This window comes from Zalophus californianus, chromosome 10, assembly GCF_009762305.2.
Source record: "Zalophus californianus isolate mZalCal1 chromosome 10, mZalCal1.pri.v2, whole genome shotgun sequence".
NCBI classification, from domain to species: Eukaryota; Metazoa; Chordata; class Mammalia; order Carnivora; family Otariidae; genus Zalophus; species Zalophus californianus.
In genome coordinates, this window is record NC_045604.1 from 392,880 (window position 1) to 420,687 (window position 27,808).

The following is a 27,808-nucleotide window of genomic DNA, read 5'->3' on the forward strand; positions in this document are numbered from 1 at the left end:
TGGAGACAGGGCGGGAAGAAGGAAGGAACAAAAGAGGGAAAATTTGGGTCGTCAGGGAAGGGGACTACGGAGCCAGAATGAAAGCAGTGAGAGTAGGGATATTAAAACAGGTATAAACGTCTGGGACTCAGGCCCTCTCAGACTGGCCACGTGCCCACCCCTTGCCCAAGATAAATGAATCAGACACTGCACAAATGTATAGAAACATCTTTTATTTGGGTAACAAGTCCCAAAACAGGTCAGTTAGTAAAATAGATTCTAGAGAACATGGCTCTATCCACAGCCCTCCCTCCCCAAAAATAGCTGGGGGTGAGCCTTCCCCTTGGGCTCCTCTGGTATAAAAAAAATTTTGGCAGCTCAGTATTTCTCACCTGGGCATAGGGGCACCATTTCCATGTTCAGTACTCCTAGGGTGCAGTAGTGGTGGGGGGCCGTAGCTCCGCCAACCCTCCCCTAACCTCAACTCAGCAAACATGGCTGCCTCCAAATAAAGAGCAAGCAGGGCCCCTCTGCTGAGGTGCTGGGCAGGGTTCAGTGCCATCACTGTGCTTTTTGACAAAGAGGGAAGGGATTTATTTGGCACTTTAAAAACAGAGAAGTGAGCAGGACTAGACAAGCCAGAGAAGGTACCAAAACTGGCAAGAAGAGGCCGTCTGGCACTAGTCCCCTGGGAGAAGGGAAGCAGGAGACAGATGGAGTAGGGGCGAAGAGAAGGAGCCCACTCCACCCCAAGAAGGACAGAGGGCTGGAATGGGCTAGAACCAGGACTGCTGACTCTGGGCTGTGCCTCCTCACACCTCCATCCCACAGCCGCTGGGTGCCTGCCCCCAGCCTTCCCATTGTCAGCTCGTCCCTGTATGTAGTGTCTGACCCCGGATTCTAGCACTGTGTCTTCCCCAATATGAATCACTGATCATGTCTTTAGTGATACGACTGTCCCTTGTCCCTTGGGGCCACGATCTTGTCTACCACATCCCTCCCATTGGTCAGATAATCCCAAAGACTCCATCCCTATCTCCCAGAGAACCCTTTGATCCTTAATCCTCCCTTCTCCACTCCTTATTTTCATATGCTGGGGTGGAAAAGGAAGGTCAAGGGTACCTGGAGCTCCCTAGACTTGGATGAAGAGCAGGCCAGTGAGCAGGGCAAAGCCTGCAAGGAGCAGGATGACCTTGAGGATCCTCTGCTCAGAAGTGGCCAGCTCCTGGGGCAAGATTTCCAGGAAGGTAATATAGAGAAAGGTGCCAGCTGCCATGCCCTCCAGCACAGACTGGGCCAGCTGGTGCAGGGGCCCAGCCGACTCTGCCAGAGCTGCACCCAGCCCAATGCCCAGAGGGGTCATGCATGAGAAGAGGATCCCACAGCCAGCTACCACCTGCGCTCGCAGATGGCTCTGCAGCAGCCGAAGGGACAAGCTGACTGCCAGAATACCCTTGTGGAGCAGCAAAGCCAGGCAGAGCTCCAGGGCCCGAGCCCGGTCTCGCTGCAGCCCCACCGCCAGTCCCTCGAACACCGAGTGCAGGGCCAGGGAGAAGACCAGTACACAGGCACGCAGGGCTGAGGGGGCCGCAGGGGCTCCACCTGCCTGTGGGATCCCTGGCCCATCATGCCAGTGCTGTGGCCCACCATTTGCTGTTCCCAGCAGAGCTCTTGTCTCCTCTCGAGGTGGTGGCCCTGACTGCTCCTTGTAAGCTAGTGTGATCTGTTCCATCACCAGGACCAGGAAGAAGCCCATTGCCAAGATGAACTCTTGTAGGGGGAACTGGAGCTGTGGGCAGACAGGGCAGCAAGAAGTTCAGGAGACAGGCCAAGAATGGGGAGGAGTCAAGTTCAGAGTCTCGAGGACTCCTAGTTATACAGACTTAGGGTCCCCCATAGATGCAGGGCTACTCTCAGTTACACAAAGACACACACAATCACATAGATGATAGTGTCGCTCATAGTACTACATATAGACCAGTTTCTCAACTTCGGCACTATTAACATTTTGGGTTGGATAATTCTTCATTTTGGAGGGCTGTCCTATGCTCGGTGGGATGTTTAATAGCATCCCCAGCCTGTATCCATTAGATGCCAATAGTAAGCACAAAGCCTTCCTTTCCCAATTGTGACAACCAAAAAGGTCTCCAGACACTACCAAATGCTTCCTGTGAAGGGGGTGCAAAACCACCCCCAGCTGAGAGTGACTGATGCAGACATGTAGGCGTGCACGTGTGTGAATGCACACACAAACGCACACACACACAGGATCACACGTTGCCCACCTCACCAAATGCTCACACACAGAGCCACAAACTATCAGGGGTCACTGAGACTTACACAGAGTCATACAGGGCGACAGTCACTCACTCACAGAAGGTACATCCTGTGTTACTTCCCCAGTCTTAGGAAGAGGAAGAGCGCAGGGTGCCTTCCTGGCACCTCCACACAACTGTCTCAGCTTTTCCCATGAGACTTCCCTACGCCTTGTACTCGACCTTCTTCACATCCTACTTCCTTGGGTTATGGCGTTTTAGGTCAGGAACTCCAGGCCTCCCACCCTTCCCAGGCCTGGAGGGCCCTCTACTGCCAGCAAAGTGGTGTGAGAGTGAAGATGATTCTCAGAGGCTGTGACTGAGAAACTCACAGAGTAGGTCACATGCCTGTACGAGGCTCCCCTCAGTAACTCAAAAGAGTGCACAGCAGTCACAGAGGGACTGGGGGCGAAGGGGAGCACCCCAGGAAGAGTTATGCCCCATCACTAAAGGTCACAATTCATAGGGTCCCATGCTAGGCGCCTTCCACACGGTCACACGGTCACGGAGCGTGCTGGGAAGAGATGTGAATGACCGTGTCTCCCACGGGTGTGTGACTGAACACCCCCCCACACACACACACACAGGGTCACATGCAGCAGCAAGGGCTCACCGTCACGTGCAGAGCTGCTAGGGCCTCATCTATGGCAGCCAGGTAGTCAGGCAGTAGGTCCAGGAGACAGGTGGCCAGAAAGACACCCCCTGCGAAGCAGCTTACTAGGCTCAAGGCTTTTTGGCGGGAGGCTGGACAGGAGTGGAGCACAGACGGGAGTGAGAAATGAAGCCCCTCAAGCCTCACTGCCCCAACCCAAGCAACGGTCACTCTTGCCTTCCCGTCTTTAAGGGAAACTCCGCAGCCCCCAGAGCCCTCCCCAACCCAGCAGGGAACAGGAGAGGCTCACCTGAGGCTTCGGGGCCGGCCCTAGGCCGGCGCAGCACGCAGATGGGCACCAGACTGCAGAGAAGAGTGAGCAAGAGCAGCAGCACCAGGGCGCCCATTTTCACCTCCAGACCCACGGGCCCCGGGGGCTCCGAGGCCACCGCCTCCGGGCGCCACACCAGGAGCTCTGGCTCTCCCCAGGGCCCCATGGTGGCTGTAGCTGCTCCAACGACTTTCGGACCTAAGACAACGCGAGTGGGGCAATGGTCACTTGAAGAAGGAGCCAAGCAGAGGGGAGAGCTGGTCAGCGGACGGGAGCCCCCTCACCCTGCCGCCCCCCAACCTCCCCAGCCCAGTGTAACTCATGCGCTCCCGGACTGGGAACGGTCCCCTTCCCCCGCAGACTGCACCCCTTCGGATGGCTCATTCGAGGACCCCGCGCGGGGGATCCAGCGTCAGGGCGGTGTGGATGTCTCATTACCCCTTCACCTGAAGCTCGGTCTTCCCGGGAGAGGAGAAGCCGGGCCCCCCGCAGGAAAGAGGGGACGGAGCCGAGGGGGTCGGGCTGCGCAGAGGTGTCGCGGGGAGCTTCGTGGGCCACCTGGGCAGGGGGAATTTGGGGGCGGATCACTCCCCGCTCCCGTTTCCCCAGCCGCGCGCCGGAAGCGGAGAGCGGCGCGCTGACGGCCACCGCCAGGGCCCCCAGGCGGCGGGGTCGCGGCGGGCCGAGGCCGCCCAGCCCATACGGCCCGGGCGCACACTCACCTCGCCAGGGTCCCCCTCCGCCGCAGCCGCCGGGTTCCGTCGCGACTCCGGACCCCGCCCCGCCGCGTCCCGCCTCCCCGCCGCCGCCGGCCAATGACGGCGCCAGGAGGGCGTGGCCCTGCCAGGAGTGACGTGCTCTGGGGGCAATCAGCGGGCTGTTGGGGGCGGGGCTTCGAGGGGGCGGGTCCAGGGGCTGCGGGCCTGGGGCGCTTCGGGGCGGTAGGACTGGCCCCGCCGGCCGGAAGCTAGAACGCCCGCGGGCGAGGCGGGAGTCCGAGCCCACTCGGCATTCCCAAGTCTTCCGCTCTGCATCGCTGGGGTTTTCTTCCTGGTCTTGGGCAGCGTCTTCTTAGCCATCTCTTGGAAGACTCTAAGAGCCTTTCCGCGCACCTTGGCGCCAGAGGGAAAACATTCTCTTCTTAGGACTGACTTCTTTGCTTGACTTCCCTCTCCAACACCCGCAACAAAGGAAAACGACAAGGCAGAATTGGAAAAGGAAAATCGCGAAGAGAGGGCATTTCTTGAAAATTATCCCTCTTGACTACCGGTGGCCTGAGCGCATTCTGTGCAGCCTTCCGTCTTCTCTGAGGGTGTGCGGGCACTGGTGGGACCCAGCCCAGGGGTGGCCCAGACCCTACCCAGTGAAGAGCTGCTCTCAGCGGGCTCCAACTTACCATCCTCACCATGCCTCAGGGCATCGAACAGGCTTCTCTCCAAACGCACCTGGAACTCTGCAACTCCTCTCCCCCCAGCCCTGCTGGCCTCCCTTCTCTTTTCTGTTCCTTGATTGCGCCAAAGTATTTTCAACTCAGGACCCTCATCGTTTCCTTAGCCTGGATCCTTTTGACCCACCCCCCCCTGTGCTATCAGAATCTTCTAACCTCAGGGGAGGGGAGGGTGTAAAAGAGGAAATAAAGAAGGGAGCTCGGCCTAGTCTTTTCAAAGGCGAAAAGACCTCATTGTCTCAAGAAGAGGCAGGAGTAATGTCTCTAAGGCTCTGGAAATGGAGGCCAGAAACTTCCCTAAGAGGGAATGTGAGGACTTTTTTTTTTTTTAAGATTTTATTTATTTATTTGACAGAGACAGACACAGCGAGAGAGGGAACACAGGCAGGGGGAGTGGGAGAGGGAGAAGCAGGCTTCCCGCCGAGCAGGGAGCCCGATGCGGGCTCGATCCCAGGACCCCGGGACCATGACCTGAGCCGAAGGCGGACGCCCAACTACCGAGCCCCCCAGGCGGCCTACTGTGAGGACTTTTTGAGGGAGAACCCAGGAGAAAGGAATCACACAGGGCTCTAAGATCAGGATGTAAGTGAAACGGGTTAGCGCTGTAACCATCATTTAATAATCATTATTGCGGAAAAGAAAAAAAAAAAGATCATTGCTGTTCCAAGCTCTTAATTCAAAGATAACAATTACTGTTAAGAGAAAACTCCGGGGGCGCCTGGGTGGCTCAGATGGTTAAGCGTCTGCCTTCAGCTCAGGTCATGATCCCAGGGTCCTGGTATCGAGTCCCGCATCGGGCTCCCTGCTCCTTGGGAGCCTGCTTCTCCCTCTGCCTCTCTCTCTCTCTCTCTCTCTCTCTCTCTCTCTCTTTCTCTCTCGCTCTGTCTCTCATGAATAAATAAATAAAATCTTAAAAAAAAAAAAAAAAACTCCGGGGCACCTGGGTGGCTCAGTCGTTAAGCATCTGCCTTCGGCTCAGGTCATGGTCCCGGGGTCCTGGCATCAAGAGCCTCACATCCGGCTCCTGCTCAAGGGGGAGCCTGCTTCTCCCTCTGCCCCTCCCCCAGGCTTGTGCGCACTCTCTCTCAAATAAATAAATTTTTTAAAAAATTTTTAAAAATTTAAAAAAGGAAACTCCAAATTATTTGAGAGAATATTGTGCAAGCTGCAATTTGTGGTAAATTATGCTTTCAAGATTATTATTATTTTTAAAGATTTATTTACTTATTTTAGAGAGAGATGGAGACAACATGAATGGGAGGGGCAGAAGGAAAGGGAGAGAGAACCTCAGGCAAATTCCATGCTGAGCACAGAGCCTGTCGCAGGGCTTGATCCCAAGACCTGGAGATCATGACCCAAACCGAAACCAAGAGTCGGGTGCTTAACCGACTGTGTCATCCAGGCGCCCCTTAAAATTATTGATAATTAGTAACATTAACAAGGAATCATGGACTGGGAGACAGGACACCCGGGTACTTGTCCCAGCTCTACCTTAATTTTTTTTTTTAAGATTTTTATTTGAGAGAGAGAGAGTGAGCAGAGGGGCAGAGTGAGAGAATCCTGAAGCAGTCTCCCCGCTGAGGGCAGAGCCCAACTCAGAACTCAATTCCATTACCTGAGCCAAAATCAAGAGTCGGGTGCTTAACTGATGGAGCCACCCAGGCACCCCAATTTGTATTTTTAATATTAATTTTTTTTGTATTTTGTAAAATTTTTTTTTAAGATTTTATGTATTTATTTGACAGAGACACAGTGAGAGAGGGAACACAAGCAGGGAGAGTGGGAGAGGGAGAAGCAGGCTTCCCGCCGAGCACAGAGCCCGATGCGGGGCTCGATCCCAGGACCCCGGGACCATGACCTGAGCCAAAGGCAGAAGCTTAACGACTGAGCCACCCAGGTGCCCCAAAAATTTTTCTTAAACTAAGATCTATGCCGAACATGAGGCTTAAACTCACAACCCTGAGATCAAAAGTTGCCTGTTTCACTGACTGAGCTAGCCAGGCATCCCTCTACCTTAATTTGATGTGTGTGTGTGTGTGTGTGTGTGTGTAAGATTTTATTTATTTATTTGACAGAGAGATAGCAAGAGAGAGAGACCACAAGCAGGGGGGTGGGAGAGGGAGAAGCAGGCATCCCACTGAGCAGGGAGCCCGATGCAGGGGCTCGATCCTAGGACCCCGGGATCATGACCTGAGCTGAAGGCAGATGCTTAACGACTGAGCCACCCAGGCGCCCCTGATGTGTGATCTTAAGCAAGTCATCTTTCCTCTCAGGAACTTGATAAAGCAGGTGAAAGAGGGAAGTCAGATTAGAAGATGATGCCAGAGGTTCCTTCCAGTTCTAATTCATGGAAGCTGATTATATTTTCCTCGTAATCATCTTTGCACATGCAACCTGCAGGAAGCCCTCTGAAACCTATCTTGCTCTAGGAAAGATCTAGGCAAGGACAGCTCTTCTTTCCTTAGAGCTCTGCATCGATCTAGGGAGCCTGCTTTGTCTCCTCACTACTTGAGCAGGAATGCAGGAAGATGAGCAGGAAATCTGAGAAAGCCCCAGCAAGATAGCTTAGTATAGTGCAGAGAATGTAGGCTCAGGCATCCAAACCCTGGTTCTACTTACAGAGTAACTTTGAGAAAGTTACTTCTCTTTTCCAGCTATGACTTGCTATGAGAATTATATGAGTGATGTGAAAATGCCTGAGCATCTGATAGTTACTCAATAAATATTAAATACTGTTCCTGTCTTTACCCTCAGCACATAAAATTTTCATGAGGAGAATACCAGTTTGAGGGGCGTCTGGGTGGCTCAGCCGTTAGGCGTCTGCCTTCAGCTCAGGTCATGATCCCGGGGTCCTGGGATCGAGCCCCGCATCGGGCTCCCTGCTCCACGGGAAGCCTGCTTCTCCCTCTCCCACTCCCCCTGCTTGTGTTCCCTCTCTCGCTGTGTCTCTCTGTGTCAAATAAAATCTTAAAAAAGAAAGGGAAGGAAGGAAGGAAGGAAGGAAGGAAGGAAGGAAGGAAGGAAGGAAGGAAGGAAATACCAGTTTGAATGAATTCTGGATCCACACCCCAAACTTTCCTGCTTTATTCACAGAGGGTAGCTCCATTACTGTATTTGAAATGAATTCCTGGCTCATCAGTCACTAGGCCAAGGCAAACAATCACGAGTGTTGGTATTATTACCCTCTAATCACGATCTCTGTCTCTTCATCGGTAAAGTTGGTAAAATATCACCTGCCCTGCCTACTTCAGAGAGTAAATGACAGAACAATGTTTATGAAAACATTTGGTGAACTATATAAATGCAGGACACATACTACTGTTGGCAATTACACCCAAACACAAGACACATTCCCACACCAAACCTCAATGCCTTTTTAACCTTCCAGCTTCCCTCGCGCCCCGCCCCCCTCCCGCCCGTTAGCGGAGTCCCGGGAGCGCGGACATGGCAGCCAACGCTCTGATGCAGATTGGCGCGACCTTCCGCGCTCAGAGCTCTAGCTGGGCCTACAGGTTGGTCACCCTCGCCTGCGTCCTAACCGGGGCCGGCAGTCACGCGGCAAGCGGAAGCAAGGGCGGCCGCTCCTCCACCCCCGCCCCCGCACACCCCGCCCCGCGTCCTCGGAGCTTCCCAGCTTCCCCGCACCTGCCCCCCCCCCGGGCTCGCAGCCGCAGGGCCTCGAAATCCTCCGGGCGGCCACCGCGGTGGCCCGCCTCCCTCGGCAGCCCCCCGGCCAGTCAGCGCGCGGCGTGACTCGAGGTGGCACTCCCATTGGCTCCATGTCCTGCCCCTCAAACCTCTTGCGTCGGGGCGCCTGCGTGGCTCAGTCGTTAAGCGTCTGCCTTCGGCTCAGGTCACGATCCCGGGGTCCTGGGATCGAGCCCCGCATCGGGCTCCCTGCTCCGCGGGAAGCCTGCTTCTCCCGCTCCCACTCCCCCTGCTTGTGTTCCCGCTCTCGCTGTGTCTGTCAAATAAATAAATAAAATCTTAAAAAAAACAAAAAACAAAAAACAACCTCTTGCGTCCAATCAGACCCAAGAGTGGCAAGAGCGCCGCGGGGCTAGGGAAGGGATGCCTCCCGAGTCTCCGGGGGCCGGGTCGCCGCTTTCCGGTTTTGTTTTCCAGCCTGTCGTGCGCTCGTCTGACACAGGTGACGGGAGGAGAAAAGGCACTTCGTGTGCGCCGGTCACAGCCATCGCCGTCCTTCCCTGAAGAGCCCCCAAACTCTCAGGAAGATTTGCTGTCGCTAGGAGAAACAGGCAGAGAGGGCGAGGCTGCCTGGGCCTCCCTGAAGTCCAGTTTGCGGACGCCTAGGCTCCCAACCCCCAGCTCGCAGGTGCAGGCCCCCGCCGTGGCTCCCGGCCAGGGGCAACCCACTTCGCACTCCGGGTGTCAGGCTGGGGGCGGGGCTTGGCTGGGCCGGTCCAGGATGCGAGATCCTGGAAGGAAGAAGAGCGGCGGTGTTCCGGGCTTGGGCGGGCTGGGCTCTTCGGAACAGGCAAGGAAGCGGTGGGCCCGCCGGTCTGCAGCAGAGGTAAGGCCGGAGGCGAGATCCCCGGGTGGCAGGTGAGGAAGGGTTTCCCCCGGCAGCTGTGTGGGGAGAGTGCTCTGACCCTCCTGCAGCTCTCCCCGCGGAATGGACTTCCGAACCCCCGACCTGCTGGACGTGTGGCTGGAGCCCCCAGAAGAGGTCTCAACAGGAGCCTTCCTGGAGCTGGGACTCCACTGCCCCCCTCGAGAGGTCCCAGGGATTAAGCTCCAAGAACAGGGTCTTCGAAGCTGGGAGCCCAGCGGGAGCCGTGGCTGTGTGAGTGTGAGGAACACAGGAGAGGGTGGGCCGAGCCAAGCCCCTAGGGTGGACATGAGCTGTAACTACCCCCATGTCCAAGGACACAAAGGACTGAAATTGAATTGGGACGGATCTGGGTCTGACGTCAGGTAGCTCTCCAGAACGCTTCTCTGCACACATATACACTCTCTTGCACTGTAGGACCTTCAAGAGAGTGAGCCTGAAGATTTCCTGAAGCTCTTCATTGATCCCAATGAAGTGTACTGCTCAGAAGCATCTCCTGGTAGTGACAGTGGAATCTCCGAGGACCCTGGCCATCCGGACAGTCCTCCTGCCCCCAAAGCACCCAATTCCCCTGCTCTCTATGAGACTGTCTATGAGGCAGGGGGCCTGGAGAGGATGCAAGGGGAAGCTGGGCCAGCTGTAGGGCTCCTCTCTCTCCAGCTAGGTGTGTTCTTTGTGGGAAGGGGACAATGGCCTTCCAGGTCCAGCCCTCGTCCTGGGGCTAAGGGGTTTTCCCAACCTGTGCCTCTCCTCAGGCCCTGCTGCCATTAGGGTATACCCTTCATCTCCTTTCTCCTAGCTACCTGTGTCTCCCTCAGATCAGCGAAGCCCACCACTTATGGTGCCTGATGCCTGCACGGTCCTCGAGCTGCCCCTTGATGCTCACCCTCACACCCTGCCCAGAGCGGGCACTGTAAACCCAGTGCCTCCTGTGACCCTGGTGAGTCTTCAGTCAGCCAGATCCAGTACCCCTGGATACAACGATACGTACCCACACAGATGGGGAAAGGGGGTGAGGGAGGGGGGTAACTGATGCTAAACTCTTTGCCCCAATTTTTGTGGGCCTGAAGATCAGAGAGGCACGAGCAACTAAGAGCGGGAAAGGACAAGGGAGACAGAAGCCCTTGGAGGTAAGTTGGTGATAATTAAGGAGAAGGTGGGATGAGCCAGTCTGGGGAAAGGGCCTGGGAGAAAGCCCAGAACTTGTGTACAGTTTACTCAGCCACAGGTCAGGACACAGAGTGGGAGGGGCTGCCTGGGAACTCAGCCTGCTAGGAGGCACAAGGTGTAGAAGCTTCTGCTGGAGCAACTGTGCAGCTGCGCCCGCTGCCCAGGGGGTCACACACTGGGTGCCTTCAGAAGGCTGGGTGCACTGCTTTCAGCGGGGAGGGGGGTGGTGAGGAGTCTTGCTCAGGTCACTGCTGACCAACAGTCACTAGAAAGAACTGCTTGTGTGCAAAACATAGGGAACAGGTTCTAGCCTTCCTGCCAGTCTGTGGTTGAAGCTGGGACCGGAGTCCAAGCAAGCAGCTCAGGATTGAGGGACCTTAAGAAGTCTGATGCTTCTAGGCTTGTGTTCACATCAAAATACTGGGGAGTTTGTGGTTTCAGGGGAGCAAGAAGGGATCATCAGGAAAAGGCAAGACGACAAGAAATGGTTTGGCTAAAAGCCAAAGACCATTAGGAGTCAATACCAGAAACAAATTCCTTTGAAGTCAAAGTGAAGCATAAATATTTCAAAAAGGAGTAGCAGAAAGGCAGGTTGCTCGGTTGATAGGCTCAGGTTCATCAGATGTCATCTACCTGCCCCACATACTGTGTTACGAGAAGCTGCTAAATCTCGTGGCTCTTGGGAGTTCTTTGAGAGGATACAGAGCTTCAGTCTTGAAAGTGGGGCTCAAACCCTGAGGGAAAATTGGTCACTACCCCAGGGAGCTCCCTGAGGTTGACCCTGATGAGACAACACACTCTGCCAAATGGAAATTAGTGGTCAAACGTGAATGATTTGCTTGCTGTGAGATTAAGCAAACCCCGCCTTAGTGAGTTCCTCCCTGTCTTAAAAAACCCTTAAGGTCTGGGGAGGTGTAGACCAGAACAAGCCCTCCCTAGTTTGCTCAGAGTGCCAAGGTCCTAAGTCTGGGGGCAAAGGATGTAACACAAGCCCTCTTTTCTCCCTTCATAGCCCCAGGAGGCCCCTTTGGCTTGGTCCAGAGCCTGTCTGAATGAAGGTCCCTTCCCTCACCTCATTTTCATGGTTACTTATTCCTTAGTGCAAATGGGAAACTCTCTCCCGAAGGCATGCAGGGGGAGTGGCCTTGGGTGATGGGAAAGGGAAGACCCCCTCCCCTTCTCATTGATCTCTGTTCTCCACCAGCTGCCCTGTCAAACCTTGTTCCTGACAGAGGAGGAGAAGCGTCTGCTGGGACAGGAAGGGGTTTCCCTGCCCACTCACCTGCCTCTCACCAAGGTAACATGCTTCCCCAAAGGGCATCCCAACCCTAACCCAGTGGCCCCATCATGGCCTCTGAAGAGCCAGGATTACAGGGGCAAGTGGGGAATTGAGGGAGGTTAAGGGCCCAGGACTGACACACCCTGGGCCCCTAGACAGAGGAGAGGATCCTCAAGAAGGTCAGGAGGAAGATCCGTAACAAGCAGTCAGCTCAGGACAGTCGGCGACGGAAGAAAGAGTACATCGACGGGCTAGAGAGCAGGTATGTCTGGACTTACATGTCTGGCCCCTTGTGGGCCATGTCTGGGCCTCCTTCCTTACCAAGGCAGTGTCAGGGACCACCTGATTGCAGACGGTCCTACCTTTCCACACTCCCCAGAGCGGCTGCCTGTTCTGCACAGAACCAGGAACTACAGAAAAAAGTCCAGGAGCTGGAGAGGTACAATATGTAAGTGAAAGCATAGTGTGTACCCCCGGGGGGAAGGGTGAGTGGCACACAGGGGCACGAGCTCCCAGGAAAGCTGATTCTTCATTCCTCCTTCCCCAGCTCCCTGGGAACTCAGCTCCGCCAGCTGCAGATGCTCATTGCCCAAACCTCCAACAAAGCTGCCCAGACCAGCACTTGTGTTCTGGTACTCTCTTCTTCCCATCTCCCCCCACTCCCAACCATACCTACCTTCCCATCCCTGATGATTCCAACTGCCCTCTGTTCATGCTGCCCTTGGGTCTCTTCCTTTAGTGTCCCCACAGTCCAAGTGTCCTTTTGCTTTCTCCAGATCCTTCTTTTTTCTCTGGCTCTCATCGTCCTGCCCAGTGTCAGCCCCTTGCAGGGTCCCCGGGAAGCTGGGACTGAGGATCACCAGCCTCATGGAGGTGAGGCAGGGGCAGGGTGGGGTTTTCCAGGGTAGTCAAGAGGTGGGAGGGAGGTCCTGTCCTGTCTAGGATCTCCCTACCCAAGGGAGCACTCCGTTACTGCCCTTTTTCTTTCACCCCACAGTGATTTCCAGAAATATCCTGACTCACAAGGACATGACAGAAAATTTGGAGACCACAGTGGTAGAGTCCAGATTGGAGGGGCCACCTAGGGCCAAGGGTGTAAATGGCTCAACAAGGACCCTGCTGGAGAAGATGGGAGGGAAGACAGGCCCCAGTGGGCATGTCAGAACTGGCCTGCATGCAGATGAGATGTGAGCTGGAACATTTCCCAGCCCACTTCCCAGCTGCAATAAGGAATCCAGGATTCCCCCATGGCTCTGGTTCCCCCTGGGATTCCCATTCAGAGTTCTTTGGCCTCAGGGGTCTGAATCATTTCAAGACCCCCTAAGCGTCTGTACCCCAAGGCCCAGGCTATGTGAGGAGGCATTTCAGATACTTTTGTTACACATCTGCAATTTTATTTTTTCTTTGGGGTTAGGGTTGGGGAAAACAGAGGTTTTGGCTGACAAATAAAGAGGTTTTTTGCTGAAATTATATCCTGAAAATTTTAAGTAAGTACCAGGAAAAGAGGAAGGTAGGTAGTTGGTAAACTGGGGCCTAAGGTTGCTATTCCATTTCTGCCACCAGAACTTCCTGTACCAAACCAAATTATAATAGAGAAGAAAACTATTCTATACTTTGCTCGTTAATGATCTAGACAAGAGACAGAGAAAGAGGTGCCACCACAAGTTCCCAAGAATGAAGGGCACAAGTCCATTCATTCTACTGTCTGTGTTCGAGGTACAATCCTTAAGACCCCTATCAAAGAGTGGAAGGTAGCTATATGGACTCGATTTGCTTCCGGACCTTTTCCAGAGCTTTTCTGTCCAGCTGTCGCTGACGAACGATGACAAGGCAAGCGAAGACCAAGGCCACACCCACAATGGCCCCTTCAAATTTCCAGAATAAGTGTTGTTCCATCAGAGCTGAGCGGCAGCTAAGAGCAGGAAGAAACAGTTATTCCCAGGGAAGGCTGGACCACCTCTCCCTCCAATCTCCCTTCTAGTGAAGCCTAACCAAGATACATCTGAGGGGAAAGGAGGAAAACCCACAGTCAGCCTTCTAACGTTTCCCCTACACAAATCCCACTCAAATATATCGTTCAACTTATTTTCCAGTGAGGTAAACAAAACTGGCATTAACCAATTCTACTGATGAGAAAAGACCAATGATATAGTGCTAAGAAGTAGAGCTGGAACTTAGGTTCAAATACGTTGATTCCCCCCCTCTTCCTATATACCACACTACCTCCAGACAGAAAGATGTGAGGCTATTAACCTGCCGAAAATCACAAGAACAGAAGAGGTGATCTAGGAGGTTTCAAGATGAGAAACAACACTTGCCTTTTGAATTCGTTCCTTTTAGATGAGCTGCATGTGATTTTCTCCACATACCCTGTGGAACCACATTCAGGGGTGGTTTTCTGTCAGGAGAAAAAGACCAAAGCACATGTCAGGTAAGGGCAGCAGAAGCAGAAAGAATGCCATTCAGAAGGGGCAGGTGTCCAACTGCTATGACTCAGCGCTGGTGGGCAACAGAGAACCAACAAAGAGTTCTAATGGGAATGGTGGATAATAAACATTAGAACACTTCAGAGGGGCGCCTGGGTGGCTCAGTCGTTAAGCGTCTGCCTTCGGCTCAGGTCGTGATCCCGGGGTCCTGGGATCGAGCCCCGCATCAGGCTCCCTGCTCGGCGGGAAGCCTGCTTCTCCCTCTCCCGCTCCCCCTGCTTGTGTTCCCTCTCTCGCTGTGTCTCTCTCTGTCAAATAAATAAATAAAATCTTAAAAAACAAAACAAAACAAAACACGGGAGAGAGAATAAATACTCACGGCCTGGAAATTAGAACATTGAGCACATTCTTCTGCCACCACAAATTCTTCCACCAGCCAGCACGGCAAATTTGAGGTGCTCACTGAGAAGGGAGAGAAACGCCAGCCCCGGGCTTCATTTAGAAAATACTTCTCCCAAAGGTGCTGCCCACCCAACTTCTCAGCACAGCTCAAGGCTGCCTTCCACGTGGCGCCACCCTTTCCCACCTGTGCTCCCGTTAAATGGGAGGGTGTCAAAAGAAAACACTACAGGGGTGTCGAGTTACCACACCATCACCCACCTGACAGCTGCTCCGCCCGCACAGGAGCCTCGGCCTGGCTGCAGCCGGGGGGGGGGGGGGGTGGGGGTGGGGGTGGGGGTGGGGATGGGGGGGTGGGGGTGGGGGTGGGGGGGGTGGGGGTGGGGGTGGGGGTGGGGGGGGTGGGGGTGGGGGGGGTGGGGGGGGGGGGGGGTGGGGGTGGAGGTGGGGGGCACAGATCAGAAGCTAGAAAACAGGGAGCTCCCCGCCTCCGCGGTGCAGGATCACGCACTCCCTCCCCCACCCCCATCCCCCCCCCCCCCCGTCCCCCTCCCCCACCACCCCAGGGGCGGGGACGACGCGATGCTCCGCCCCCTCCTCTCCTCAGCCCCCAGCCTCTCCTTACCAGAGCCTTAAGGTGAAAACGCAGAGCAACCAACAGAGGTGGCTGCCCTGGGGGAGGCCACGCCTCTCTCCGCCCGCAGGCATGGAGTGCTCAGCGTCGCGCTGGTCGGGACGGAGGGACTTGCTTGACTGGCCTTGTGCCTCCGTCGCAGCGCTTGCACTGCAGCCCTCGGGAGGTTCCAGGCCAGGCCTGCGAAATGCTGGGACGGCCTGTCAGGGCAAAGGCGTTACTGGGACGTCCCCATGGCCACGGCAAGAGGAGCCAACACGCATTGGTGGGACTGGGCTGTGAGCTCACTTCCTCGGACCCGCACGGCCCTCGGGGCAGGCCGCGGGGCGTACGGCCTAGCGCCCCGTTACGGCCGGGGCCTTCCCCGTCGCGGCCATCTTCCCCGCGGAGAATGCCGGGCCCGCGGAGGGCGGGGCGGGGGGGGGGGGGGAAATGCCGCAGCCGCGGGGCATGCCGGGACCGGGGAGGGTTCCGCGGCCGGGCCGCTCGGCGCAGGCGCACGAGTTGCGGCCGGCTGGGTCCGCGGGCTGGGCTGCCGCACGGCCCCGGGGTCTCGCTGGGACCCGGGCCTCGTGTGTGGTGCGAGGCGCCCCGGGCAGTCGCCCGTTGGCCCATTCTGGGCGGGGAGAGCAGCGACACGGAAGGAATAGTCCGTCGCTGCCTCCGAAAGCGCTGGGATTGCTCGTCCAGCCGCCGCCGGACCCCCGCCCTGCCGCGACGGCCCCGGGGGCGAGGCGACACTGCACTCCCTCCTCGCGGGGCGCGGTGTCTTCTTCTCGCGTGCTCATTTATTCTTAAGTGATTTTTTTGCGTAATCCCCGCGCCCCACGCGGGGCCTGAACCCAGAGCCCGAGGTGAGGAGCCTCCCGCTCCCCCGGCCGAGCCGCCGGCGCCCCCGCTCCGGCTGATTGCGGACTGCCCCCGGGACGGGTGCTCTGATGAGCTCCTCGGACCTCCGCCCTCCGGCTCCCGCCCGTGGGAGTCCCACGAAGAATCGAGGCGGGACTCTCCGGCGCTGTCTGCCTCTCAGTAGTGTCTAAAATGGAAAGGTTAATGTGCAGTTTCCAGGGTTTTTTGGCGAGATGCAAATGAAATGTGTAGTTAAGTATTTCCTTTATCCTCTAATTGCATTGGGTCCCATTACTATCCTACTTTTTGAATGCAACATTTAGGTCATTTTGGCCTTCAGTAATCCTGAGGAGTCCGGTTTTGTCCCTATTGTGTAAGTTGAGTAGAAGTGATTTCCAAGGTCACACAGCGCGTGAGTGGGAGAGCCCCGACGTTCAGTTCCAAGGCCAAAGATTCGTCCCTGCTTTCCACCCGCAAACCTCCACACAGATGAAACCAGAATTGCAGAGACTTGGCCTGCACCCTGGGTTTATGCTTTACTGCCTGGTACTAGTCGCTATCGAACTCTGCCCGTATTTTCCTCCTAATTTTACATATACGTAGGTTTACAGCCTTCCAGACAATCAGACCGTGTAAGTTCAAGGAGGTACTTAAATTCATATAAATGTGGTCACTAATAGTAATCTGTCCCCCATTTCTCAAGATGAAAGGGCTTGTCCCCAGACTCTGTTAACCCTACCCCACATTCTCCTGTCCCAAGAAGTCTTCCTAGCCTAAATACGACAGCTGCTCCCTCCACCCCACAGCCCTAAGGGCTACAGCACTTCATTTTAGGATTAAGAGTATAACCAGTGCTATGTCCCACGAATTCTGTCTTCCCATCAGATGTAGAGCTGGCCCCTCAAAGGCAGAAACAATCAGACTGTGGAAAGGTCATCATTAGGTGGGAGTTGAGCCTGAGCTTTACTTTTCTTCTACTTGCTCGTTCCTTTAAGTTACTGTTTGTGCATGTCAATAGTTGTATGTTACAGGAAGTAGGTGTGTATTTTCCAGTAGCTTTTAGGAAAGTTTGGCTGAAATCTTCTAGCATCCTGTTACTTCTTATCAAACCTGACCACGTCTCTTGACAGGCTATGAGAGTCGAAAGCTCTCACTTCCCATAGGTGTATACCAAGCAACTGAGTAGGTCTCTACACTGAAACTGGATTTTAAAACATCTGCTCTGGGGTGTGATGTATATGTCAGTCAGTGTTCTTCCTGGGAGTCACAAAATGCCAGCCTTTCCTCATAACCTTGAGCAAAGCACACCAGCTGGGCCCTTGACTCAGAGCCTGGGCCTGATCTTTACCCCATAGAAGTTTGGTATTTAACATGTGTATCCAATCATTCTGCAGTTCTTCTCCCAGCACGGTCACACTTTTTCCTGGTGTTGTGTTTTACCAACAAACAGCAGCACAGAAAGCTTTGCTGCTGACCCCAGGTTATGCCATCCATTTCCATGCCATAGGCGTGGGGATTTCTGAAGTGCCTTGAACTTCCTATCTGTAAATTAAACTTCTAATGGTATTTTGTGTAAGCCAAATGTGATATTTTCATTAATCCTGATAAAACGTCATCTGTGAAATAATTTTGCTGTTTAGAAACTACTGTGCAAGGGTGCAAGGGGGCTGTGTATGTTTTTGGGGACTGTGCGTCAAGCCTGAGTATTTGGGTGGTGGTTCTTTTGCATGCCTGCAGTTTTGCCTCTTATTCAGTACTTAGGAGCTGTTTTTGTTAAGATTTGCTTGTCCTTCTTGTAAGTTCCACCCAAACTTGACCATTGTATTTGGCACAAACTAAATGTTCAATAAAGATTTATGACTCGGGGGTGCCTGGGTGGCTCAGTCGTTAAGCTTCGGCTCAGGTCACGATCCCAGCATCCTGGGATTGAGTCCTGCATCGGGCTCCCTGCTCAGCAGGGAGCATGCTTCTCCCTCTTCCTCTGCCTGCCTGCCTGCCTACTTGTGATCTCTCTCTCTGTCAAATAAATAAGTAAAATCTTAAAAAAAAAAAAAAATTTATGACTAGGGCACCTGGGTGGCTCAGTGAAGCGTCTGCCTTCGGCTCACGTCACGATCCCCAGGTCCTGGGACTGAGCCCCACGTCAGATTCCCTGCTCAGCAGGAAGCCTGCTTCTCCCACTCCCACTCCGGCCCTTGTGCATACGCACTCTCTCTCTAATAAATAAATAACTTAAAAAAAAGATTTATGACTAAATGAACTTCTTCTGTGTCTCATTTTCCTCATCTATAAAAGTGGAAAATAATGCCTACCGGCTACCTAAAAGGATTGCTGGTGGAACCAGAGATGCTTGAAGAAATCATAGGATAAACAGTTCCTCGAGTCTAGGGCTGTCACTCCCCTGGGAAGGCCGAAGAGTCCTCTGGCAGCCAGGCAAGGCTCTGCCCGTAAGGATCCTCTAAACCCCACGATGGAAAGAGGATGTCCAGACCTCCAGGTTCAGAGGACCTCCTTGCTCTTTTCCTCATCCGTTCGGGGACAGGTCCTGGTGTCCCAGGAACCCAGCCCGCTTCTGGCAGCCCAACCACCTTAGAGGTAGGAATTGGGTCTGATGATGAAAGTCGCCCAAACCAGGGACCTTTGTGGGGGGGGTTCATACTGAGCAAGGCCATGCAGAGTCATAGGGTCAAGCCTAAGAGGGTGAGGTGAGTCAACCTCTCACACAACCCTGAAACCTGATCCAGTAACAGCAAATCGCCTGTTTATTTACATGTGTGTGTGCCCTAGAAGCCCAGGGAAGGTCTGACACCCAGGGCCGGTTCTTTCCCTTCCCACGCCCCCTCCGTTCCCTCGCCTCTCCCTCCTCTTCCCCCCTCCTTCCCTCTCCAGTCTCCCTACTTTCCTTCCCTCGCCTCCCCGCGCTCTTCTCCCTTTGCTCCCTACTCTTCCACCATCTACCTACCTCTAGCGCCTCCAGGTCCCACCTGCTGTTTCTCCCCTGCCCACCCACAGCCCCGCCTCCCTCAGGTTCAGCCTCCAGGCCTAGGGTCCTCAGCCGAGGGAGCACTTGCTGGTGTTCTTCTTGTCACAGGCTTTCAGGTCAGTGCCAGGGGGCTTGTGGCTGTTTCCCTAGAAGTGGAAGGGCACTGGGGTCAGGGTGACAATAGCTGGCTGAGACTACACACCGTTCGAAGGGGACCCACCCTGGGGCGGTGTTAGCACTGCTCCCCTCCTGGGGTGTCACTCCCAAGGCGGACACGTGCACACAGCTGTGCCCAGTCCAGCAGAACCAACTCACCGGTCTCCGGCCTCCTGACTTGAGCAAGATGTCCCGGGCCAGGGAACTGAAAGCCTGACGGGGAAAGCAGCGAGTGGTGAGAACAGGCTGGAGGGGGGGACGGGCTTGCGGTCCAACAGCTACCTCTGGGAGCGGGGGTGGACATGCGGGGCTGTCTCACCTCGTCCACATTTGTGCTGGATTTGGCACTTGTCTCAAAGAATCGGATCCCATGCTCCCGAGCCAGCTGCGAAGTGGAGGGAGAAGAGAGGTGGGTAAAGAGTGGAGGCCCCCGGGATCCAACTCCGTCGCGGCCCGGCCTTCACCTTGACAGCCTGCTCCTTCTGCACCTTCCTCTTGGCCTCCATATCACACTTGTTCCCCAGCAGCAGGCGTTCTACCCCAGCAGAGGCGTTCTGGCAGCAAAAGCACAGGAAGGGTGAGGTAGGTCCTGCTCACCTTCACGGTCCCCTCACCCTCCAGGCTCTACCTAGTCTCCTGTCTCTTCAGGAGTGTCTTTACCTCTTTGATGCTTTTCATCCAGTTCTGAATATTCTCGAAGGATTTCTCATCTGTGATGTCATATACTAGGATAATGCCCTGGGGGATGGCAAGAGGTCACCACGGAGCCTTGGGCCCCATTCCCCCATTTGGGCTTCCTGCAAGTTCTACCCGTGAAGCTACCCATTAGTCCATATGGGGCCCTCCACCTCCCACACTCTGCCCCCTCCCCTTTTTCCTGCCCAACCCCTGCCCCTGGGGACTCATAAGCCTTCACTCTACTGCCTCACCCCTGTCCAGACCCACACCTCGTACCATGGCTCCACGGTAATAGGCAGTAGTTATCGTCTTGAATCGCTCTTGGCCGGCTGTATCCCTGAAGAAATGGGATATTTTGTGGGGCAGGAGAGAGGGGATCGCTCTCCAAAGAGAGAAGTCCCCCTGCCAAGAATTTACCTCTTGCGACAGGGTGGGGCTGAAAGGAACAGAATCAGAAAACAGTGAAGGGGGAAGAGGAGGTGGAACGGCTGGGAGAGGGCGCAGACCTGAGGAACGAGGCCTTTCGGGTTGTCTGCTGGACACCACTCTGTGCCAGGCGCCACCTTCGCCCTACCTTTGTGAGACGCACCTCATGGTCCATTTTACAAACGAGGACAGAGATTTCAAGAGGCTAAATAACTAATGAACCTCACTCTGCAGCAGAACCAGAGTCCAAACCACAGTCTGCTCTGACCGGTTGCAGCCTAAAGCTTCCTCAAGCCAGCAGCCACCTCCACACTTTCAGAGTCTCCAGCTTCTTTTGGCAGGACAGCCCTCTATCCTCAGCTTTCTGGGCTCTCCGTCATTCACAGACTTAAAGTCTCCACTCTGCTACTTGCTGTGTACCTGCTTTAATGCCATTTCCATGTGGCAGCTCTGCACACAATTACTGTCAAGTTCAGAGAATGCTCTGGAGCCGGGAGAGGCAAGAGAGTTAGAAAACAGCTGAAAATAGTTGCGCGAGCTGGAAGAAAGTCGGAAGGACGACGTCTGAGTGAGGTGACAGGAAGTGGCCTGGGAGAAGTACCCGAAGGAGCGGTCGGGAGAGGGAGAGAGATGAAGCAACATGGGAGGGAAACGAGGGAATGTGCCCAGCAGTCCTGGGGGTTCACTCACCAGACCTGCAATTTGATCTTCTTCCCCTCTACATTCACAGTGCGGATCTTGAAGTCAATTCCTAGGAGGGGAGCGCACACACTTAAGTTGAGACCCTGTGGGCACGTAGGGTGTTCGAGGGGAGACACGGGAACGGAGCAGCCCCAGTGCTAGGAATTCTGCAGGCCGGTGCACTTGGGAAGCAACCTTGTTGCAAGCGTAAAACGCGAATTTTCTCAAAGCTGTATTTGTCTAGTAAGCATATTGTTTCTACTGAGATGGTATAGCTCAGGGAGGGGGAGGTGATGGAAATTCTACAGGGAGACTTAAGGCACCTCTTAGGTCCACTCAGCCGCACCAGTTGACAGCTCTCTTAATTCAGTGTCTCCCTCAAAATATGACTTTCAGATTCCTCTTCCCTTCTGTTTTCCTAAAACCCTGTACTCTCAGTGCTCCAGCCACCCTCCAGCCCGATAGAATAAAGAGCCAGGAAAGAGGTAATGATGCCAGTTTGTGTGAGTTAACTAGCAGGCCACGCTTGCAAGCAAGAAAGAGTCCTCCTGAGACTGAACTAGGAAAGAGGAGCATTTTCCTTCCCTTTTCTTTTCTTTTTAAGATTTTATTTATTTATTTATTTATTTATTTATTTGACAGAGAGAGAGAGAGCACAAGCAGGGGGAGTGGCAGGCAGAGGCAGAGGGAGAAGCAGGCTCCCCGCCGAGCAGGGAGCCCGACGTGCAGCTCCATCCCAGGACCCTGGGATCATGACCTGAGCTGAAGGCAGACGCTTAACCGACTGAGCCACCCAGTGCCCCTTTCCTTCCCTTTTCTAACCAGAATTGTTTTGAGACTCCCCTTGTTTTATTTCCCAGGCCAGAGGAGATGAAAAAAGACAAGAAGGGAGGAGGGGAGGCAGTGTTCTTAGTGGAAATGTGGGCACCTCCCCAGAGCCTGTTGGGAGCCCAGGGAGGAGGCTGAGTCACCAGGCTGACTCAGAGCCCCCAAAAGTCCCCCCACTCCCACCCCCCTTGCCTGGCTGACTGCATACTCACCGTCCCAGTGCTTGGGCCACACTCCAGCACAGACGGCCCCTCTGTTCCACCCTGCCCACCACCATTAAGTTGAGGGGCAGGGAGACTGGGAAGTGGTAAGGTGGGGATGCAATGGGAGGGTTTCAGACTCAGCAGGACAGAAAGGGGCTAATGGAATTGGAAAGCATGTTCAGGGAGGGCGGTACAGGAAATACAGAGAGGGTCAAGAGTTCTAGGCGGGTGGGGGTGAGGAAGAGATGCGCGGCGGGAGATAGAAAAGGGTTCATGTGGATGTGGGGAGATGAGGGAGAAGGGTGGTAGCAGGAAAACGAGGGGTTGACACAACGGAGAAGTGACCTGGAGGCCTCAGAGAGGTCAGAGGTTGGGTGCCATCCCGAGAGATGTGCGGGGGATGGGTCTGAGACAGGGGCTGAGAGTTTAGAAGCCTCCCGCTGGGGGACTGAAAAGTGGGGCCACTAGTAACCTGGGAGCCTGGGGGAGCTGGGAGAGTGTGGGACAGGGCAGCGGGCTCACCGCCGGTGGAGACGCAGGGGTGAGGGCCTGGGGGGAGCCGGGGGTCGGGGGCACGGCCGGCGGGCTCACCGATGGTGGAGATGTAGGTGTTGTTGAAGCTGTCCTCTGCAAAGCGAATGATCAGACAAGTCTTGCCCACCCCCGAGTCCCCGATGAGCAGCAACTTGAAGAGGTGGTCGTAGGCTTTGGCCATGGCGGACACTGGGGAGCCAGGGAAGGCGCCGGTGGGCGGGACCGCGGGGCTGGCGGACGGAGCGGCCCGGAGCCCAGGCCAGGAAGTTTTCCTCCCTCTCCGCCCAGGCTCCGGGAAAGAGGGGAGGCGGCCCTGCCGTGGGCCCCACCCCCTGGCCGCCCGCCCCTGCCCCCGGGACGGCTGGGCACCTCCCGCTCGCTCGCAATCCGCGACAGGGTGGCTGTGGAGAAGGGGGAGCCACTGCCAGCCACACGGCCCACCGACGGGGGCGCCTCAGAATCTGCGGGATGCAGGCTGAAGGCGGGGCCGGCACTGGGGGCTGAGCCAAGGGACCCCAGGTCCACTCAAGGGTGGACGCTTTAGGGGCACTTCTGGGCTCCGGGGTTCCCAGCCTTCAGATCCGGCCCAGCTCCCCGGGAACGCGGCCGGACGCCCTGGAGCACCAGCCACTTGTGGGGACGGCCTGCCCCCTGGTGGACGGCGTGAAAAGGTGTCCCCATGGGCCCGACACTCACACCACGCGCACCACACACACAACCCCCCCACACCCCACACACACACACTACATACACATATCACATACCACACCAGACACACACCACGCACACAACCCCCCACCACATACACCACATACACACACACACATACACCATGTACACACACGCACACACCACACACATGTACATACTACATATGCACCACACACATACACACACAACCCCCACACCACAATCACACACACCACACACCACACCCCGATTCCCATCACACCACACACATGCCACACACACCATGCACACCACACACAGAACACACATCACATAGACAAATACCACCCACAAACACACCCACACCACATACGGACATCACACATGCACCATACACATCATACATATACCACACAAACACATCACACACCCCACTACCACACAATCACACACACTACCACACCTACATCATACCACACACATCACACCACACACACCCTTCCACCCCCAACTCAACCCCCACACCCCCCATGCCACACCACACCTCCTCACATCCCCCCCACCTCACACACACACACACACACTCTCTCTCTCTCTCTCTCTCTCTTTCACTGAGACACATTCTGGGGCTTTATTAACAACAGTATTCAAATCTTCTGGGACCCTGTTCGTGATTGCTCTGACAAACAGTTTCGGGGAGACATAAACTGGGACTATAAATGCCCGGTTTCATTCTTTTGAGGGGGTATGGATCTTTAGGAGAGCCCTGAGGCTGCCCTCCTGCCCGCACTGAAAGGGCTGTGAAATGGCAATGAAAAAGCTCAAGAATGGAAAACACGGCTATGAAGGAACAAGTTTATCTTTGTCTTTGGAAAAAAACTATTCAAACTATCTGCTTTTCTAACGGCGGGTCAGCAGAACGGTCCCTGTGCAGTGTACTGGTTCTGGGAAGACACCCTTTGTCACTGGGCTCATCCTTGTGCCATGCCGTTCCCAAGCACAGCTGTTCGACCCCCCTCTCGTCCAACCTCTCACCTCCCACTGTCTTCAGGCTGGATCACGAGCCCCGAGTCCTCTCTATTTCCCCTCACGGGCCACACCGTCTCCTACCAATTATTTATTTTTAGACAGATCTTATCTATTTGACAGAGAGCGCGCGCACAAGCAGGCGGAGCAGCAGAGGGAGACGCGGGCTCCTCGCCGAGCAGGGAGCCGGACGCAGGGCTCGATCCCCGGACCCGGGGACCATGACCCGAGCTGAAGGCAGGCGCTCAACCGGCTGAGCCACGCGGGCGCCCCCTCTCCAGTCCTTCAGCTTTCACGAACTCTTCTGATAGAAACTCATCAATTCTTTTCCTTCTCACTTTGCCTGGATCTGGACTCTTCATCCCCGAAGTGTGGTGTGTGCGGCGCTCACCCCTCCAAACAGCACTTCCGCTGGCCTACACCAGCCGTCACTGGAACCCAAGCCCAGGACGCTTCGCCCTTCGCTCTCAGGGCCTCGGCAACCATGCCTTCCCCTCCCGCAGCTAGGGCCGGCTCGTTCCGGCCTCGGTTTTCGTCTTCACAAGCTCTTCCATCAGGCCGAGAAGGCCTTTCTCCCAGGCTGTCGCCCGTCGGTCCCCTGTCTTTCAGAATTCGGCCTCAATGTCACTTCCTCGGGGGACTTCCCGGCCCCTCAGGGGCGTGCTGCGACCGGTCCTTGCTGGTCCTAGGGACAGACTGTGCTCCTCGCTCCCCAACGCCGTGTTCAGCGATGTCACACTGGCGGGGTCTGAAACCGGCCGCCGTGGGCGTGCTTCCAGCACCGAGAGGAGCAAAGGCAAGTCGGGGCTCCGGGCCCCTTCGAGCCTCGAGCAGCACGCCCCTGACCAGAGCGCACACGCCCTTCCTCCGATTCCAAGACACCATTCGAGAGCCACCTCCGATGCCGCTTACGACAAAGGGACATATTCTAAGCGCTGCGTCCGACCGCAGAACATGCTGCTTCGGCCTGCCGCTTGCTTGCTCCTCGCCGTCAGCGCGTCAGTGCCGCGAGGATTCGCACGCTCGCGGCCACTGCTGGCGCAGACCTGCGGGAAGGGCCGTGGGAACGTCCCGTGGCAGCGCCGGCTCGGGCGGCTCCTTGGACTGCGCTGGCCGTCCCTTCGCAGTGTCCGCGCGACGCAGCGTGCGGAGCCGGCGCGGCGCTGCCCACAGCGGGCGCGACGTCGGTGTCTGACGTCATCGTCGTTGGAGGGGAAAGACGGGACAGACACGACGGAACTCAACGGCGGCCATGCCCTCGCCGTAGGCCGGGGACGCGGGAAATAGGAGGGCTTTCTCCTCCCGTTTCGCCGGTAGTTAACTGGCAAAGCAAACGCACTGAAAAACAGCAAAGGAAGCCGAGAGGTCCCGGGCACGGCTCGGCCGCGCGGTCTTCCTCGGCAGACCCTACTAAGGCGCTCCCACCGTCGCGGCGCAGCGACCCCCGTCGGAAGTCGTCCGCAGGAAGGCGCCCATTTCTGGCAGAGGCGGCGCGCGGACTCCGGCATGGCTGCCGATCGCGCTCGCGTCACTTCCGGCGGGCGGCGGATATAAGCGGCAGGATTTCCGCTTTCGCTCCTTTCCGGCGGTGACGACCTCCCCACGAGAACATGCCCGTGAGTTCTTCGGCCCGGCTCCCGGCGGAGCCCTCGCCTCCCGCGCGCGCGCGCGCGCCCCTCCGCCGGATGCGGGCCGCCGGGACCGGCCGCAGGCTCCAGGCCGCGGGCGGCGGGCGCGGGGGCGGGCGGCGTGCGGCCCGGGGCGGGGGTAAGATGGCGGCCCCGCTGTGGACGCCGGGCGGAGAGGGCTGCTGCTCTTGCTGCCGCCGCCGCCGGCCGCCGCCGTCCTGACCGCGCCTGTCTGCCCCTCGTAGCTCGCGAAGGATCTCCTGCACCCGTCCCCGGAGGAGGAGAAGAGGAAGCACAAGAAGAAGCGCCTGGTGCAGAGCCCCAACTCCTACTTCATGGACGTGAAGTGCCCCGGTGAGGGGCGCCGGCCGGCGGGGGGGCGGGGCCTGAGGCCGCCGGGGCGGGGGGGGGGGCGGTGCTGGTGGGCCGCCGGGGCGGGGGGGCGGGGCCTGAGGCCGGCGGGGGCTGGTGGGCCGCCGGGGCGGGGGGGGGGGGGGCGGTGCTGGTGGGCTGCCGGGGCGCGGGGCTTGAGCGTGCGTCCCGCCCAGAGGGGGCGTCGCGGGCCGGCGCTCGGGCGCAGGCGCGGACGGAAAGGTCCTAACCCCCTGCTGCCCGGGGTCTCTGCCCAGGATGCTACAAGATCACCACCGTCTTCAGCCACGCGCAAACGGTAGTTCTGTGCGTCGGCTGCTCCACCGTGCTCTGCCAGCCCACAGGAGGGAAGGCCAGGCTTACAGAAGGTGAGCTCACGGACGAACGTGGGCACTTGTAGCGAGGGACCGTGTCACTGCCTGCCTCCCCAAGGCTGTCGGAGCTGGAGGTCGGTCGTGCACACGCCTGCCCCCCCCAAGAGAGCGTTACGAGCAGCCACAGTCCCTTAGTGTCAAAACCCGGAGGTGTGAAGCTGAGGCGGGGGAGTAGGGGAAGGGTCTTCGTTTGGGCTGTAGTGGTGAGTTCCTGAAACGACTGAAGTGGCAGCTGCAGGGTTAGAGGAAAGTAAAGACGTAGCTTTCTTGGGGGTGGGTCATCAGGCATATGCCCTTGCTCTGTGGGCGGGGGGCAGGGTAAGTAAGCTCGGAACCTTTGTCTTCCAGGATGCTCCTTCAGGCGGAAGCAGCACTAAAAGCACCCTGAACCAAGATGAGTGGGACACTCTCCCAATAAACAGATTTTGGATACATCCTGCTTATTGTCTTTGTTTTACTGCTAGGAAGTTGCTACCTCAAGTACTCAGGGGCAACCAGAAGAGTGGACTGCTAGAGTCATTTGGGGCAAGTAAGTGGCCAAGTACTTAAAAAGTCTATTTGGGACATTTCTGTCCAGCTAGGCTCACTGAGTAAATCTTTGGAACTTGGTAAAAACGTGGGATACTATGTAAATGGATATTTTCTTTCACTTTTATGTTTTCATAGCATTGAGAATTGACAGTCGACCTTTAAAATACAGCTTAACATACACCACTTTAGCTCAGAACAGCTTAGGATCCTTTATTTACGGTCACACTACCTAGTTTGGGGGCTTACGGCTCCAGTCCTCTACAGTTGAGGGGATTTGTCCAAGTGGTGGAGGTTAGTGCCTTACGCTCCATAGCCAGTGTTGTAGCCGACTCTGGCCTGGTGGGGCTTGTGGACTCGTGAAAGGTGGGGGAGAACGTGTGGTGGAGGTATAAGAACCTAGAAGTAAAAATGGGAAACAGATGAAGTGTGAATAAAAGTGGATATCTGAGCTTTTCAGAGGTGAGGGTGGTGATTCTTTACCTGGTTGTGGTGTCCCTAGAGTCGGTACATAAACAACTGGAACTGTCTGTATCTTGTTTAAGAAGGCATTATACGCTGGAAAAAGAACAGGACAGATGTCACCATTATCTCAAGGCTTAGCGGTAGTTTCCACTTCCAAGTGGGGTTCCGTCATATGCACTTCACTGCTTCTTGGTGGTAAGTCGAGCAGGACCTTTCGTCCACTAGGTGATTAGGGAGGCTGAATGAGTTCCAACTGCTTGTCA

At 56.0% G+C, this 27,808-nt stretch overlaps 6 protein-coding genes across 16 annotated transcripts in view; 2 read left to right on the top strand and 4 right to left on the bottom strand.

Moving 5' to 3' along the window:
• Positions 1 to 203: 203 nt before the first annotated feature.
• On the bottom strand, positions 204 to 4,067 carry SLC39A1 (solute carrier family 39 member 1). 4 transcript variants are annotated; one of them, XM_027613782.1, is made up of 5 exons: positions 3,940 to 4,067; positions 3,664 to 3,775; positions 3,197 to 3,415; positions 2,908 to 3,038; positions 204 to 1,768 (listed from the first exon to the last, which is right to left on the bottom strand). In XM_027613782.1, exons 3-5 carry the CDS (start codon positions 3,381 to 3,383, stop codon positions 1,112 to 1,114), a joined length of 975 nt encoding a protein of 324 aa, XP_027469583.1. In that variant the 5' UTR covers positions 3,384 to 3,415; positions 3,664 to 3,775; positions 3,940 to 4,067; the 3' UTR covers positions 204 to 1,111. The 4 variants fall into 4 exon arrangements, with proteins under 4 accessions (XP_027469583.1, XP_027469581.1, XP_027469585.1 ...); XM_027613780.1 differs by having other exon boundaries at positions 3,656 to 3,775; XM_027613784.1 differs by lacking the exon at positions 3,664 to 3,775 and having other exon boundaries at positions 3,940 to 4,004.
• A 4,282-nt stretch (positions 4,068 to 8,349) lies between these two features.
• On the top strand, positions 8,350 to 12,912 carry CREB3L4 (cAMP responsive element binding protein 3 like 4). Of its 2 annotated transcripts, XM_027614108.2 has the most exons (10): positions 8,350 to 9,198; positions 9,288 to 9,471; positions 9,655 to 9,901; positions 10,056 to 10,177; positions 11,612 to 11,704; positions 11,842 to 11,948; positions 12,066 to 12,134; positions 12,234 to 12,318; positions 12,463 to 12,559; positions 12,684 to 12,912. In XM_027614108.2, exons 2-10 carry the CDS (start codon positions 9,301 to 9,303, stop codon positions 12,875 to 12,877), a joined length of 1,185 nt encoding a protein of 394 aa, XP_027469909.2. In that variant the 5' UTR covers positions 8,350 to 9,198; positions 9,288 to 9,300; the 3' UTR covers positions 12,878 to 12,912. The 2 variants fall into 2 exon arrangements, with proteins under 2 accessions (XP_027469909.2, XP_027469910.2); XM_027614109.2 differs by lacking the exon at positions 9,288 to 9,471.
• Positions 12,913 to 13,058: 146 nt separating this feature from the next.
• JTB (jumping translocation breakpoint) lies at positions 13,059 to 15,554 on the bottom strand. Of its 2 annotated transcripts, XM_035722562.1 has the most exons (6): positions 15,434 to 15,551; positions 15,137 to 15,345; positions 14,773 to 14,810; positions 14,492 to 14,574; positions 14,005 to 14,084; positions 13,059 to 13,598 (listed from the first exon to the last, which is right to left on the bottom strand). In XM_035722562.1, exons 2-6 carry the CDS (start codon positions 15,217 to 15,219, stop codon positions 13,442 to 13,444), a joined length of 441 nt encoding a protein of 146 aa, XP_035578455.1. In that variant the 5' UTR covers positions 15,220 to 15,345; positions 15,434 to 15,551; the 3' UTR covers positions 13,059 to 13,441. The 2 variants fall into 2 exon arrangements, with proteins under 2 accessions (XP_035578455.1, XP_035578456.1); XM_035722563.1 differs by lacking the exon at positions 14,492 to 14,574 and having other exon boundaries at positions 14,773 to 14,806; positions 15,137 to 15,554.
• Positions 15,555 to 18,733: 3,179 nt separating this feature from the next.
• On the bottom strand, positions 18,734 to 22,789 carry RAB13 (RAB13, member RAS oncogene family). 2 transcript variants are annotated; one of them, XM_027611975.2, is made up of 8 exons: positions 22,541 to 22,789; positions 20,928 to 20,988; positions 20,088 to 20,247; positions 19,794 to 19,871; positions 19,598 to 19,687; positions 19,453 to 19,518; positions 19,293 to 19,346; positions 18,734 to 19,123 (listed from the first exon to the last, which is right to left on the bottom strand). In XM_027611975.2, exons 1-8 carry the CDS (start codon positions 22,662 to 22,664, stop codon positions 19,046 to 19,048), a joined length of 711 nt encoding a protein of 236 aa, XP_027467776.1. In that variant the 5' UTR covers positions 22,665 to 22,789; the 3' UTR covers positions 18,734 to 19,045. The 2 variants fall into 2 exon arrangements, with proteins under 2 accessions (XP_027467776.1, XP_027467777.1); XM_027611976.2 differs by having other exon boundaries at positions 20,088 to 20,148; positions 22,541 to 22,785.
• Positions 22,790 to 25,742: 2,953 nt separating this feature from the next.
• RPS27 (ribosomal protein S27) lies at positions 25,743 to 26,991 on the top strand. The gene is made up of 4 exons (XM_027612527.1): positions 25,743 to 25,794; positions 26,052 to 26,160; positions 26,436 to 26,546; positions 26,901 to 26,991. The coding sequence occupies exons 1-4, from the start codon at positions 25,789 to 25,791 to the stop codon at positions 26,927 to 26,929; spliced, it is 255 nt and encodes an 84-aa protein (XP_027468328.1). The 5' UTR covers positions 25,743 to 25,788; the 3' UTR covers positions 26,930 to 26,991.
• A 102-nt stretch (positions 26,992 to 27,093) lies between these two features.
• Positions 27,094 to 27,808, bottom strand: part of NUP210L (nucleoporin 210 like) — an 83,615-nt gene continuing 82,900 nt past the window's right edge. For 3 of the 5 annotated variants that reach the window (XM_027612522.1, XM_027612524.1, XM_027612525.1), the window contains one exon: positions 27,094 to 27,638. In XM_027612522.1, the coding sequence (XP_027468323.1) occupies positions 27,376 to 27,638 (263 nt within the window). In that variant the 3' untranslated portion in view covers positions 27,094 to 27,375. The remainder of the gene's footprint in view (positions 27,639 to 27,808) is intronic. The other 2 variants (XM_027612523.1, XM_027612521.1) reach the window with 1 other exon arrangement.